The sequence below is a fragment of the Triturus cristatus genome, chromosome 4_2 (genome assembly GCF_964204655.1).
Source record: "Triturus cristatus chromosome 4_2, aTriCri1.1, whole genome shotgun sequence".
Classification (NCBI taxonomy): domain Eukaryota; kingdom Metazoa; phylum Chordata; class Amphibia; order Caudata; family Salamandridae; genus Triturus; species Triturus cristatus.
Window position 1 is genome coordinate 335,334,526 of NC_140586.1, and position 15,454 is coordinate 335,349,979.

General features: G+C 50.0%; 1 protein-coding gene across 5 annotated transcripts in view; it reads right to left on the bottom strand.

The window, feature by feature from the left end:
* Positions 1-9,132: 9,132 nt before the first annotated feature.
* The window catches only part of SMG7 (SMG7 nonsense mediated mRNA decay factor), a 596,979-nt gene continuing 590,657 nt past the window's right edge, over positions 9,133-15,454 (bottom strand). For all 5 annotated transcript variants that reach the window (XM_085601728.1, XM_085601725.1, XM_085601727.1 and 2 more), the window contains one exon: positions 9,133-11,736. In XM_085601728.1, coding sequence (XP_085457854.1) covers positions 11,623-11,736 — 114 coding nt within the window. In that variant the 3' untranslated portion in view covers positions 9,133-11,622. The remainder of the gene's footprint in view (positions 11,737-15,454) is intronic.

Genomic DNA, 15,454 nt, shown 5'->3' on the forward strand with positions numbered 1-15,454 from the left:
GAGGTGTGCCGCCACTACCGCTAGGCACTTGGTGAATACCCTTGGTGCTGTTGTGACCCCGAATGGGAGCACCTTGAACTGGTAGTGTTGCCTGTCCACTACAAATCTGAGGTACTTTGTGAGCATGGTGTACTGGAATGTGAAAGTATGCGTCTTTCAAGTCCAGTGTGGTGAGAAAGTCGTTTTGGGAGAGGAGCGGAAGTACCTGCTGAAGTGTTACCATGTGAAAATGGTCCGAATTTATGTATGTGTTTAGAGGCCGGAGATCTAAAATAGGTCGTAGTCTCGTCTCTTTTTGGTATCAGAAAATATAGGGAGTAGACCCCTAAATTTTGCTGATTGGCAGGGACTTGTTCTATCGCATGTTTTTGTAGGAGGGAGATTACCTCCTGTTTTAGTAACGTGGAATGTTCTTGTGACATTGGGCGTTGCCTGGGTGGAATGTTTGGGGGGTAGATGTCAATTCTAGGCAGTACCCTGAACGAATAATTTGGGTCACCCATCTGTCTGAGGTGATGGTCTCCCAGACGTGAAGGAAATTTTGTAGCCTGCCCCCGACCGGAGTGGGATGGTCTGGAGGGAGCAGGGGGAAGTCATTGGGTAGGCGGTGTGGCAGAGCGGGTGGTATTTGTTTTGCCTCTGCCTTTATTGTTATCGCCCCTATAGCCGCCTCTTTGATAACCCCTTGTGAAGGTAGATTGAGCAGGGGATTTGTAGGAAGTGGACGCGCTATCTGAGGAGTAGCCTCTGGCCGTACCCCGAAAGGAAGAGCGGCGAAAGGAGCGCCTAGGAGGGTGTGACTGCAGGGCTCCCATAGATTTCGCTGTATCTGTGTCCTTCTTCATCTTCTCTAGGGCCTCATCTGACTTTGGGCCGAATAGATGTTCTTGGTCAAAGGGATGATTTAATATGGAAGCCTGTACCTCAGGTTTAAAGCCTGAAACTCTCAGCCAAGCATGGCGACGGAGGAGGACGCTAGTGTTAATGGTCCTGGAGGCTGTGTCTGCTGCGTCTAAGGCACAGCGTATAGAGGTGTTAGTTATAGTCTTACCCTCTTGAATTAATTTATTGGCCCTATTTTTGTATTTTTCTGGGAGATGGTGCATGATGTTTTCTAATTCATCATAATGCGCTCTATCGTATCTGGCCAATAGCGCTTGAGTGTTGGCGATACGCCATATATTGGCTGCCTGTGACGCAGTGCGCTTTCCTGACGCGTCCAGTAACTTTGACCCTTTGTCAGGTGGTGGTGCTTCGCCTGACGCCTGGGAGTTTGACCTCTTCCGTGCAGTGGAAACCACTAGGGAATCTAGTGGTGCTGGCCCTTCGATATATGCTGGATCTGTGGGGGCAGCTTTATACTTTCTCTATGCGTGGGTTAATGACCCTAGCCCTGACTGGGTCTTTAGAAACCTCTGGCGCATGATTTATTACCCCCTTGAGCATAGGTAGTATGGAGGTAGACCTATGTGCGGTATCAAAGGTGTGAAGGAGGAAATCCTCCTCTACCGGGTCAGTGTGTAGCTCTACCCCGTGATAATGTGCCGCCCTCTGAAGTAGGTGGTGAAAACCTAACGAGTCTTCTGGTGGAGATGGCCTGGACGGGTAAAGGTCATCTTGTGGGACATCTGGAATGTCTGGATTATTATAGTTGTCCCATGGGTCTGGGGATCCTGTAGGGGTGGGGTCTTGTGGCACATCCCCTGGATCGTAATATGGGTCCCCCTGATCATCATGGTCTGGAGACTGGGTCGGGGAGCGATGAGGCAGGGGTGGAGAAGGCGGAGGGGGTGGAGGTGGAGAGGGTGGAGGAGGTGGGGAAGGCACTCTGAAAGGGGAGGTAGCAGAGTCTTTCCTCTTTGGTGGTGGAGGCGGAGCCGGTTTGTCAAAAATGTCTCTTTTTAGAAGAGTGCGCCAAATGTCCAGTTTTTGGATCCTTGGTAAGTATGTTTTGCAAGGGATCCGGTGTAAACAGTTCCTGAGACAATGTCTGTTCCGTGGGCGCCGAAGGTTTCGGGGCCGATGACTTTTTAGGCTTGTCCGTGCCGTGCTTTTTTGGAACCTCCGATTTCTTGGTCGGCGCCGAGATAGGCTTCGGCGCGGAAGTGTCGGTGCAGTGGGCCTTATGGTGTTTGGTCGGTACCGAAAGGCTAGGTTTCGACACCGAGGACTTTGGTGCGGAGCTCGGTGTCGAGGTAGAGGCCGGTCTCTTTTCCGGTGCCGAAGTGTGTTTCTCGGCACCGCTGGCAGGCTGGCTTGAGCCCGAGCCGCCGGAAGGCTTATTAGGCTTCTTCACCGGGCCCGAAGGTGGGGTGGTTGAAGCGGTGTCTTTGGTCTTGCCTAGGCCCGGAGGCGAAGGCGTGACCGAAGCCTTTTTGGGTATCGGCGCGGGTGTGGGTATAGTACTCACGACCCTCTGCGCCGGGGTGATGTCCTCCACATCCGAGTCGCCAGCTTCGGAAGCACTGACGAGGTCCTCTTCGGTGTGCTGCTGTCCCAGAGCTTCGACGTCGTCCCCGAAGATGTCGACTGGAACGGAGGTCAAGGAGTGCGCCATGTTTCGTCTGGCCCTTCGATCTCGAATAGTCTTTTTCGATCTGAAAGACTTGCAGGCGGGACAGTCTCGAGCCTCGTGTTCAGGGGAGAGGCAGAGGTTGCACACCTCATGAAGATCGGTGTGGGGGAATTTGGACCCACATCGAGGGCACTACTGGAATGGAGTTCTTTCCATCAGCCGGGACCGGAACTTGGATAGGCCCGAAGGCTGCCGTCGACGACTGGAATCGAAGATGTGTCGAAGAGAAGGTGATTGAGGAGATCTGGATCTGAACAATACCGCGATGAGGAGGATTCCGCTTCGATCGTCGAACTGGAAATGTTCGAAACCGGAGCGCGAAGTATTACATCCGAGCCCGATGGCGGAAAAAAACAATCTGAGGATGGAGCCGAAGCCCATGCGCAATACGAACCAAGGGAGGAGTCACCGACCTCGTGACATCCAAAGTCTTTCCAAGAGGAAAAACAAACTGCAAACATCCGGGCCCAACACCAGATGGCAATCTATGCAAAAGTGTGTAATCTGCAGCTCATATGCCTCAAACATATCGTTACCGAAGGTAAGTAACTTGTGCATCTGAAAGAAACACTTATTGATAGATTCCTTACCTTAGAATAGATGCCCCAGCAATACCATCCCCGGTGGTGGGTCTGCAAACCAAGATCACACCAGAAAGTCCTGGAGAACCAGGGCCGGACTGGGAACCAAAACTAGCCCTTGCAAAGTGCTCGGCCGGCCCCCACCCCCGGGGGGGGTTGGGGTGCCGCAGAGCTCTTTGCCAGGGCCGGTTTTCAGCCAATTTAGATACAGGGCCGATTTTGCAGCTATGCTGCAAAAACAGACCTGTAACAAAAACGGCCCCCAGGGGCCCAAAACCAGCCCCCACCCATGCTGGTCCACCGGGGGATTGCCCGGTGCCCGCTACGGCCAGTCCGGCCCTGTGGAGACCAGAACGGCCAAAGACGCCGTCTCTTCGGACTTGGCTGCCCAGGCAGTAATGCTTGGTAAATGTGTGCAGAGAGCCCCATGTAGCTGCCTGACAGATGTCATGCAAGTGAACTCCACGTCCCAAAGCAGTAGTGGCTGCCGTCGCCCTGGTGGAATGGACACACAGCCCCACCGGAGGCTCCTATTTAGCCAAAGAATAACAAGCCTTTATGCACAGAACGACCCACCGAGAGAAGGTCCGCTTGTGCACAGCCCGACCTTTCTTGAAGCCCACATAGCCAACAAAGAGCTTGTCATCCACCCAGAACTGTTGTGTGCGGTTCAGGTAGAATGAGAGCACACGTATTGAGTCCAGACGGTGGAGCCCCTCTTCCTCTTTTGAGGTAAGCGGAGCCGGAAAGGAGTTGGGCAAAGTGATGGTCTGCTCGATATGAAAGGCAGTGACAACCTTTGGCAGAAAAGATGGACGAGTCCTTAGAACCACTTTGTCCGGATGGACAGAGAGAAAAGGAGGTTTAGAAAGAGCCTGGAGCTCACTCACTCTTCTGGCAGAGGTGATGGCCACCAGGAAAGCTGTCTTTAAAGTGAGAAGACGAAGAGGACCGTTGTGAAGTGGCTCAAAAGGAGCACACAGCAGATATGTCAAAACCAGGTTTAACTCCCACTGAGGCATTATGAAAGGAACAGGAGAGAAAAGATGAGTAATGCCTTTTAGGAATCTGCCCACTGGAACTTCAGGTCTCACTGCAGAGCCCGCATATGCCATCTGGCATGATCCACTAGCAGGATGCAGGAGGCAAACAGGCCCAGGAGCCGGAGGGTCATCCTGACCGAAACCCGGGATAGAGGCTGAAAGATCGGAATGATAGCCTGAATATCCCGGACTCGCTGCTCGGGAGGATAAACTCGAAACTGTGCCGAGTCCAGAACCACTCCGATGAAGAGGAGCTTCTGAGAGGGAATCAGGTGCGACTTCAGCACGTTGATTGAGAACCCCAGCAAATGCAGGAGGTCTGCCGTAGTCTGGAGGTGGGAGACGACTGCCTGGGGCGAGCCCGCTTTCAACAACCAGTCGTGGCCTACCGTGAACCGCAGGTAACGCCAGTGGGCCGGCAGGACGGGGATGTGGAAATATGTGTACTGCAAGTCCAACGCTACCATCCAGTCTCCAGGGTCGAGGGCAGACAAGACCTGAGCTAGTGTCAACATCTTGAACTACTCCTTCCGGAGGAAGCAGTTGACGTTCCTGAGGTCCAAGATAGGACGCAGGCCCTTGTCTTCTTGGGGATCAGAAAGTAGTGGGAATAACAACCACAACCTACTTCTGGCCCAGGAACGCGCTCAATGGCCCTCTTGGCCAAGAGGGCCGTGATTTTCTGCTGAAGTGCAAGATGATCCAACATGCGGTGGTATTGAGGTGGCATGGCTGGAGGGGTAGTCTCGTAGGGGAGGGAGTAGCCCCTCCGGACTATTTGCAGCACCCACTTGCACGAGGAGATATTGTGCCAGTGGGGGAGATGATGGCGAATCCTGCCGCCCACTGGCATCTGATGAGCTTGAAAGGACAGACTAGGAAGCCTTGGAAGTGGATGCTACGGGGGTGGAGGTGGACTGACCAGCCCCCTGGCCCCCAGAACCGCCTTGGCAGTTCCCATGTCCTCGGACGCACTGAGGTTGTTGTTGTGGGGCCTGTGGCTCTGAAAGGAACGTGTTGGGGCACCCCTTCTGCGGCTGCGAAAGGAGCGAAAAGCAGAAGGCGGAGGAGGCCGAGTGGCAGACAGGCCCAAAGACTTGGCCATAGCCCGTGAGTCCTTAAAGCGCTCCAACGCACTATCTGCCTTATGGTCAAAAAGGCGAATGCCATCAAAGGGCATGTCCATCAGAGTGTTCTGGACATCCCCCGAGAAGCCAGTTCTCCTCAGCCAGGCGTGGCGCCGAAGCGCCACAGACTTGGAAATCGCCCTGCCCAGCGAGTCACGGTGGCAAGCCCACAACAAATGGTGAACTTAGCTGCGTATCTCCCAGCGGCTATAGCTTGGGAAAGAACAGTCCGGGCCTCCTCCTGACAGTGGGGCAGTACCTGCGTACCCGTATCCCACACAGAGTGGGAAAAACAGCCCAAGAGGCATGCGGTGTTCACCGACCGCAGCCCTAAGCTGGCAGGTGAAAACAGCTTCTTGCCAAGCTGCTCCAGCTTCTTGGATTCCCTATCCGGAGGTGCAGAAGGGAACGCGCTCTGGGAAGCAGAGGTTTGGACAACAAAGCTCTCAGGAGTGGGGTGTTGGGAGAGGAAGAGGGGGGTCGCCCGGAGCTGGATGATGGTGTCGGGCCACGCTCCAGCCCCCGTGTTGGGCCTGGACCAAGTGCCCAAAAGAACGTCCAAAAGCACGTCATTAAAAGGCAGCAAGGGCTCCGAAGAAGTTGCCGCCGGCTGAAGCACTTCTGTCAGGAGGTTAGTCCAGACAGCCACTGTAGGGAGTTCGAGGAGGAGGGCCTCGGGCGCCCAACGCAACACCACTGCATAACTTGCTCCCTCCTCCATAGCAACGGAAGGAGGAGACAGCATGCCAAGGTCAGGTGAGGTGTCGAGACCACTGGCATCCCCCAAATCCTCTGCCCAGTCCGGATCATAGACACACACTTGTGTGAGAGGGTCCTCAGACCCCTCCCAGTCCTCCCCTTCCTCCGAAGTCTGTGAAACAGGCTGAAAATGAGGAGGATGGACGTAGGGGTAGACAAGCCCCATCGGCGTTGAGCGACACCGATCCGGCGCCACGTCCGGTTCAGGGCTGAAACCGGGTTTGACATCGGCAGTGGCACCGGTATTATGAGGTCAAATGGCGTCACCCGGGATCAGAGCCCAGATCCAGTGAGGTCCTAAGGCACAGAGTCCGAAGCCGGTGCCAAAGGCAATGGAAGGGCAGGACCCCCAGTCGGGCCCGCGGGGCCCGAAGGCGCACCAACGGGGCCAGGCAGCCCAAAGAGTCAGGCCATGGCAGCAAGAAACTCTTGCACCTAAGCAGGCGTCGCAGACGGACCTGGAAAAGGTGGGTAGGCCGGCGGCGATGTCGCAGGCTCCACTGGAGCCGCGGGGGTGGCACCACCCGCGTTGCACGAGGAGAAGTTAAAGAGCAACGCCGCTTCTTCGACTTCTTTTTGGAATGCTTCGACTTGCCTGACCCAGAGTGCGAAGACATAGATCCAGACGAATGATGGTGACGGCTCTGCGACCAGTCCCTAGACCTCCAACGGGCCCGGAACCTTGAGCGGCGTGGAGCCGACTGCCGGACTTCCAGCAACTTTTGGGACCGCTCCCGCAAAGTCTTCGGTGCCATGGCCTGGCAGTCGGGGCACGACTTGGGAGTCGTGGTCACGCCCCAGACAGTAAAGACACATGCTGTGCGGGTCCGTCACCGACATGCGGTGACAGTCCCCGCAGTTCTTAAAGCCGGGCATCCCTACGACACCAGGAGTCGATCGACTCAGAAGAAATGAAGTAAAAGGCCTCAAAAAAACTCAGTCAAAAAGTGACTGGGGTACTTGCTCTTCCTGGATCTGCGCTTGCTGGCACGAAAAAGGAATGAACTGAAGTCAGCGAAAAAGGAATGAACTGAAGTCAGCGCGCGAGGGCGGCGTCTAAGTAGCTGCCGCGACGTCATTTCGGCGACTACGACGCCACCTTCCAACACGCAGGGGTATTGCGGACAAAAACTTTCCAGATCCAGTCTGACGCCTGGGGGTAATTCCAAGGTAAGGATCGTACCCCACCACTAACTTCTGCATTGCTATTCGTGGGGGTTTCCCATCCCAGAAGATAGTACACCTCAGAATCAGCCTGGAAGCAGGATTGCCGGATCGCATACGGTGTCATTTACAGAGCGTAGAGGAAGCGGGGAAGTGCCATCATTTTGAAAAGTGCTGCTCGCCCTAGTAGGGACAGCCGCAGTGATCTCCAGTGATGAACATCGCTCCGGAGGAGTGTCAGGAGTGGCCTGCAGGTTGCGTGCGAAAAACAGGCCTGGGTCTACTGTGATTAATACTCAGAGTTATCGGAAACTCTCGGTCACCACCGCAGCTTCACATTCCGCCAGCAAATGTGGGGGCAGACCATGTAGTATAAAGATTGTGGACTTAGACCAATTTATCGAATAGCTGGCGTATTTACTGAAATTCGTGAAGATATTCAAAATCCTAGCTATGTGGGGGTGGTGGGGTATGGTCTGAGACTGCAGGTTGGGGGGCGACTCCATGGCCTAGAGGTACTCGGTGTTGTGTGACTCTGTATGCTGGGAGTGGTAGGACAACGGAGACCTGTGCTTCTTATTATGCTTCTTTTATTTCGTTAACTTACCTGAACTCCTTGACTTTGAAGGCAAAACGGTAACAAGAACGGCTTTCAACTTCCTCTGAAGTTCTGCGATGCCAAGTTTGGCTTCACAGTTGCAGACTGCCTTCTTGTTCATCTTTGTGCAACATTCACATTACTCCAAGTCATGCCTGGAGCGGGGACAGTTTTTTGCAAGGCTTACTGTGTCATTTTGAAATGGACATATCCTTTCCACAATGGAATTTTTTGTGACGGAAAAAGAAAAACCTTTCAACCTGACAGGATTGTATGGAGTGCCAGATCCTTGTTAGAAGGCACAGAGAGAAAGGAACTATCATCAGACTGCGGAGGTGGTGTAGGTATAGGGGCCCAGACATCACATCCTAGGCAGAATGGATCTGACGCAGAGCCAGCACGATGCCACCTATCGAAGCATGAAGGAACGATTATGAAAAAAAATCTCTAGATCCAGTCTGACACCTGAGAAAATTTACAAGGTGAGAAATCTGCGGTTAGAATTCTAACAAAAAATAGTAGCAAGGTCATGGGAGAGCATATACAAGCAAGGGCAAGGTGCCTAGTGCGCACACCTGTGTGCACTTGGGACCACACACGTCCCAGGTGCAAATATCTGTGTACACTGTGACCACTCACTTTGTTCCTAGCTACAACTAGTAATTTCTTGCCCTAGCCACTAAGTAGAGCCTCTAAAAAAAAAAAAAAAAGGTGGAGAATGGGAGACCACTACAATCCAGGAACAGGACATAAGAGTTCTGCCCAATCGAAGCATGGGGAAGCTATTTTGGAGCCTATGTTGCTATGATAGAGAATATTGAAGCACCTATTTGGGGTGACAGATCAGAGTGCACGTATCCTACTGGATTCTAGTCACTTGCTTTTTGCCAATATTTGCATGCAAAACTAATTCAAAGAAAGAATGGACCTAGCTTGGAATGTTAAGAAATATTGGGAGTGATAATTTGTTAACTTCAGCACAATGATTTGCCTCTGTAGATTTCAGGCAATTTTAGACTAGGAACTGGGCAACTTAATAATTCATTCACAGTAAAAGTGTTACAACTTAACTGATTCTCTGAAGAAACAACTTTACAAATGTTCCTATGTTTTTCTTACACAAAAAGACAAAGTAGGCTTCTATTTAAGACTATTGACAAGAGAACTACCATGTTACCCCAAACCTGTAAGTTAACGCTCATGTTCTTGGTCATGACACTTCATAAGCATTTATCAAATTTTCTTCCCCACCCTCCAACCCAATCAGAAAATAACACATGTGCAGTTGGAGAGAACACGGTTTAATTAAAGGCAAAGCTGGTTTCAGCAGCTGCAGGTCTTTGCACAGACAAACACAAATAAGCTTACAACACAAACCAGTTACAGCTGAGGTTCGACCTCTGCCCCCTGTCCAACACTTGAGCACTGGTGGATAGGATGGAGGGGCCCCATTGCCCACCATAGACCCTTATGCAGCAGTAGTTTGGTGGAAAGTTTGGTGCAGCTGGGTTCTCTGCCCTGCTGAGCTAGTGACTCTGGGCCTGGTGGGCAATTACAAAACAAGAACGAAGGAATGTTTTACTGGTGCTGCTGCACTGGATGTTCAGAGCAGCTTCCAATCCCTCCTGCCTTAGTAGCTCAAAAAGATTGTTCAATTTCAAACCCCACCACTACAAGTGTGTTCAAGAGAGGCATGAAAGGAGCACCACACTTCAGATATGTAAAAAGAAACAGACCTCTGGAGTGCCAGGAGGAGCTGTAACAGTCAGCACAGGCAAGAGGCATGCAAATGAGACCTGGAGAGGTCTGCATGCCCATACTCACACGTTCGGGGTTCAGGAAGGCGCAGAGTGGTTCTCTGTAGATAAGTTGACAGCTTGTGTAGGCAAAGAGCTACTTGACAACAGACTGGAATTACCTGAACATTGTGGCCATTAGAAGACTTTTACACATGTAGAAAGTCTCTTACAGCAGGTCTTACCACTGTAAGGCAAACTACTTTCATTCCTGCAAGAACTTTACTTACTCTGCTATTCTGTAAAGTCTGCTGACATACAATTAATGGCAGTATTGGATGTGAATATCCAAAGAAAGCAGTTACATTATGGCCACTTTGATAGCTTATACAGGTGTTCATGTTGAGATTTATTTCAGTTTCACTTTTCTTCAACCATTTTCATGGCGGCAGTCTTTAATAAGCCCCTGCCCCCCAAATTAAAGTCATCTTCGCTCCTCACATCACTATCAGTCAGACATTTAAATATGTATCTCTCCTTTTTTTTTTTTTATAATCCGCGACGGATGCTTTTCATTGTATCCCACGGTGATCATTCTCACTGTAAGAGCAAATAAACCCTTAAAACAGTTCTCCCTTCTTCATTGCCTCCCTTTTTAAACTCAGATTGCGGAAGCATAGTGCTACACCTTCAATTGAGGCTGGATGGGCTGTATCTCACACATACACACAGTGCGAACAAGAACCCTCTGGGCTAAACAGCATTGTAGCAAGGAATATCAAAGTTGGCCTGCCGACTGGAAAACCAACTTTTAGGAGGGGTGTGTTTAAGGGATGTTGCCATACTGAGCCACACTGCTCTATGCCACCTCTAGTAACCACCCCTCCCCCTCCCCCGGCCCTACTGAGTGCCCACATTCCCCATCAATCCTACAATTTCACTTAAGGGTAAAGCACTTTCTACATTGTCTGACAGCATAACCACTTACCACCCTTGGAGAAATATGGGTAACACCACAAGGGTCTTGAATTAAGGAAGGGGTGTAAAAAAAAAAAAAAAGCCTTCCCAATACCCTCCCCACAAATTCTGAGCTGCAATCTACCTATTAAAACCAGCCATTGACCCAGTGAGTTGACGACTAGGTTGCTTCCTACACTACAGTAAAATGTACATGAGTTTAAAACCCACCCCAAGCCTCCTTCCCCTTTGTAGTTCCCTGCAGGAGACACTGGCTTATACAGAGCCATTGACCCAGCTTAAATGCTGCCCCCCATGTATAGGAAGTCCACATTCTGTGGTTCTCCTAGGAAAGTTTATTACTAAGGACATGCAGGCAGGTGTGCTCTGTGCCTGGCATTCCTCTTCTGGTCTTCTCTATGCCATGTCAGAGGAGAACTGCGCCTTGTGTTCAGACTTCTTGCACGGATGGAATTATTAGAGCTACAGGAAGGTCTGCAAACGCAGGATGTTGAGGCAATCTTTATGCTGAAGGGGACACTACCGACCCCAGCAGGTAATAAAGATATTGAAGACATTTTTCAATCAGCAAAGCTTTCATGAATTACCCCACCCGCTTCCCTACTGTTCTCCTTAGCCTCATGGACTGAGAGTTCCCAACCGTTGCTTCTAGCTGCCCTTTCCATCTTGGTTTTTTCCATGTGGTTAGGGGTAGTAGGCATGCACAGCAGATTTGAGAGGAGGTGACGGATGGGATAACTGAGTGATGTGTACACCAGTTTTTCTCTCCCTCTGAATGGACCCTGACGGGCATTTGAGGTTAAGGAAGGGTGTCGGGAGAGTCCCGATGTCCGTTCGGTTTCTTTGCCGTTGCCATCGTTCACCGCCGCACTGCGGAGATGGATTTTGTTTTCGTGCGCCCGGCAGGTCGGTGGAGCGCTTGTGCCCTCTGTGCGAAACGGAGAGAGAACTCAGGGCTGCCACCCCGGAGAATGAGGACTGCTTGAGCTAGTCCTGCAAACCCAGCATGCCATGGTATATGGAGCCTTCGTCAGCGAGGGTTGCAACCTCGGTCGGGTCTTTCAATGTGGTGGGTTCAGGGCACCATGCCCTCGCTGTTGTTTCTCCTTCTGCTGCATTAGTAGCTGCTCCAGAGCCGAAGGGCCAGGGTGCATCATGGAGCTGGACCAGATGGACTGAAAGGTAAATTGGAGGATGCCAGTGATTAGTGTTTTACATTCTTACATCTGCCAACAACATATTACTTCAGCTTAGATATCAGCCCCCATGACCTCAGATTTAAAAAAACTTCTATATTCCAATATGTACTCATTGCACAAATGCTTCTGATGAACACAAAAATAAGAAAAGTATACTTCTAATCCTAGATATTGGCCATGAACATTTGAATTTATACACATTAGAATTATTTGCCCTTGAGCAGGGCCCTGGAACACACTGCAATAAATAAAAATCACAAAGTAAACATACAAGCAGGATGCAACATCTAACTGCTTTGAATGAAGCCAATACATTTGACTGGAAAGTCTTTTATTCTCGATTGTGATGTGGGGACAGGATCAAAACAAAGGTAAGGTTGTGGACCGATCTCCAGGTGTTCTCTCAGCAAATCCCAGATATTGCAACATTTCTTAAACAGGCAGCAGACAGCTTTGCCTGGGGTGTCCTTTGCCTTGGGTCTACTGTAAAGACATTTTAAAAAGTAGCGGTAATACAAGACAATATCCACTTATGGACTGTTTCAAGGATCATAAAAGACACCTCGTTTTCCAATCATGCTGAAATGGCAATCTATTCTGATCCTGGTAGAGGCTAAAAGGCATGTGAATAGTAAAGCACCAACAAAAGCAGCCTCGAGTGGATTCAAATTCCTCTGCAAGTCCCAGTAAAAAATCCCAGCTTTTGCACTGTGTTCTTTCTAGCAATACACATGAGCTAGGTTTTCTTTAGACAAGCCCAAATGTTCAGGAATTATTTTTAAAACAATGGGCAATTTTCAAGCAAATTTGAGAAAAAAGGTTAATGCAATTGTTAAAGTGTAGTTATGACATCAATAAAGAGGAGCCTTCATGTATAGCGTGTTTTCAGCTGCCAATCATGGCCAATTTAACACTCGTGAGCCATAATGCTTTAGGTGTCTAACTTGTGCGGCAAATCGAACAGCCAGTGTAAAATGTACCCTTCTACTGTCGTTTCTGATACTGTAATTTGGGACTTTTTCTTGCTGTTGTAAGTGCCTTGAAGTAATGTCCAGCATGGGCACACTGGCTTGGTACTATGAAGAACAGGGTTCTTCGTGCTCCCTATTTCTACACTGTTCATCTCAGTCCCCTCTCCGCCTTTGTCCTGTAGCATTGGATCACCCAGGCAGAAAGGGGGCTCCTCCTGTTTGGAGTATATTTCAGGAGTAAATTGGCCTGTGCTAGGAAACAGCAGAAATCGGTCTCACCTAAAGTACCACTCAGGGGCCACTTGTGGCCCTCCTGACCTTCAAATGCGGCCCTCTGCTAAACGACCGCACTGGTCTGCTATTTAGTTAGCCACAGTTAAAAAATGTCCTTTTTGGAGAACGAATCTTATACCAACGTTCCCCTCCTGGCTTGAAGATTAGTTTCATGTGGCTAACTGAGAAAATTATTTTTAAACTAAATGACTATTTGCATCATTTTGATCCTATAGGCGGGCCTACATTGGGCTTGTAGTGACTTTGCTCTCCCAATGTACGTTTTTTAATTGTTGAAGGGTTTACACATGCTTATTTTCATGATTACACCACCATTTACAAGAGTGTGGTGGGGAAGGATGGATATGGCAATTTCTGTTGCAGCTCCCCCTCACGACTCTCGCGGACGAGGAGGCAATTTCCATACAGTGTGTAAGGGTGCCTATCAAGGGTCTGGCCAGGCGGAAGAACCTTGTTACCGATGGGATCCCAGTAGAGTTCTACACGGCTTATGCTGTGGAATTGGCTCCCAAGCTTGTGGAATTTTATACGGTGGCTATGACAGGCATGGTCCCTACTACTACGCAGGAGGCCCCGGTGGTGCCTCTCCTGAAACCTGGCAAACCCCCCATGACTGTAGAGCGTACTGACAGCCATTAATGCTTACCCTGGACTTCAAAATTCTGAGTCGAATCTTAGCGACAAGGCTTCTTCTACACGTGAATCCTGACACACCCGACTTAACTGGATTCATCCCAGGCTGCAACACGGCGCAAAATATACGGCAGTTGCTCTCAATTATGGAGACATGTGAGGGAGACGGGTAGGACGCGGCTGTCTTCGCCATTTACATAGAAAAGGCCTTGGCCAGGGTCAAATTATTATACGCGCAGCCTCAAGCTAGGGTCCGGACGGGGAGAATGATCTCTGACCGCTATGGAATGGAGAGGGGGACCAGGCAGGCCTGCCCCCCATCTCTGTTGCTCTTTGCTCTGGCAATGGAACCCTTGGCCCTCATGGTCCGATCGGGAAGGCGTTTAGAGGTATACAGATGGGAATACATTATCATATAGCATGGCATGCCGACGATCTATTACTCTTCCTCCATGATGTAGAGGAAGACTTGGAAGGAGCACTGGGAATGATGGAGGAATTTAGGATTCTCTCGTGGCTCAGAGTCAACTGGCAGAAGGCTAGCTTGTTCCCCCTAAACAAGGGTTGTAAGCGTCCGGCAGGCCTGGGGGCCTTGCAGTGGGAGCCCCGGTGCCTGTCATTACTCTGGGTTAGGATTTCTCGCCACCAGACAGAACTCCTGGAGGGGAACCTGGATCCGGCCATGACATTGCTGCGTTCCATCTGAGAGTTCTCAAAAACCCTATTCTTGTCGGTGGCAAGTGCGATCGCACTCTTTATGATGGTAGTGCTCCCTAGGCTGTCATATATATTTGTCACATTACCTATCCAGATCTCCAGAACATGGTTTGCTGAGCTGGACTCCTTAATAACATTTACTTAACCAATAACTAACCAATTGTGCAAACTGTGCACCTTCTACCACTCCCCTGGGTAAGAATGACCCATTCATCGACCACCTCTTGGAAATCATTACAGAAAATACCTCCCCCCAATTCGAATGATATATTCCTTGGGGAATCTTCACTGGAACGAGCTTAATGACCTTCAGGTCAACATCCTTAAAGATTTCCTGGCCTACCAATCACCACTTCCTCAAGCCTGCACTCTACCAACTCACATGAAAGGCTCCACGCTGGATTGGATCATCTTAAAGGCAATGGCAGTCAGGCTAACCTCAACTGCTCCTTGCGACTAATCAGACCACCACACTATTACCTTCCTAATACCGGGCGTACATAAGAAAGGGTAAGCGCAACTAGTGAAACCCAAACTCTGTCTCAGGGACACAAAAAGCCTAGAGTTTCAGACGCTGGCAGCACGATACGAGAAGGATCTCCGCACCCCCCCTAAGCTTTCAAATGTTAGCGAACTTACTGAGCACTACAACTCAACAACTTCTGATATAATTGACTGTCTAGCCCCGTTAAAACTAAAAAGAATTCAGGTTAAAGACAAAAATCCCTGGTTCAATGGGTCCCTAAATAGCCAAAGATTTCTTCTTTCATTAACAGAAAGGAATTGGAGACAACACTTCTCCGCCTCCCAACTAAAACTCCTCAAAAAGACCAGAAAGGTCTACAACAAGAGCATCCTCAAATCAAAAAAAGAATTCTTAAGATTGGAACTGGAGAACGCTAAAAACAGACCTCGTAAGCTCTTTGAAATGGTAAAACAGCAATCAAACAAACTGGTAAAAACCTCTAAAGAAGCAACAAAATCCCTAATAACCTGTGATGAGTTCTCCTTTACAGCCAAAATCAACTCATAGGGAAACAAGCTGAATTCCGCCGCTAGCGTCCGTTCTACTCTTTCGG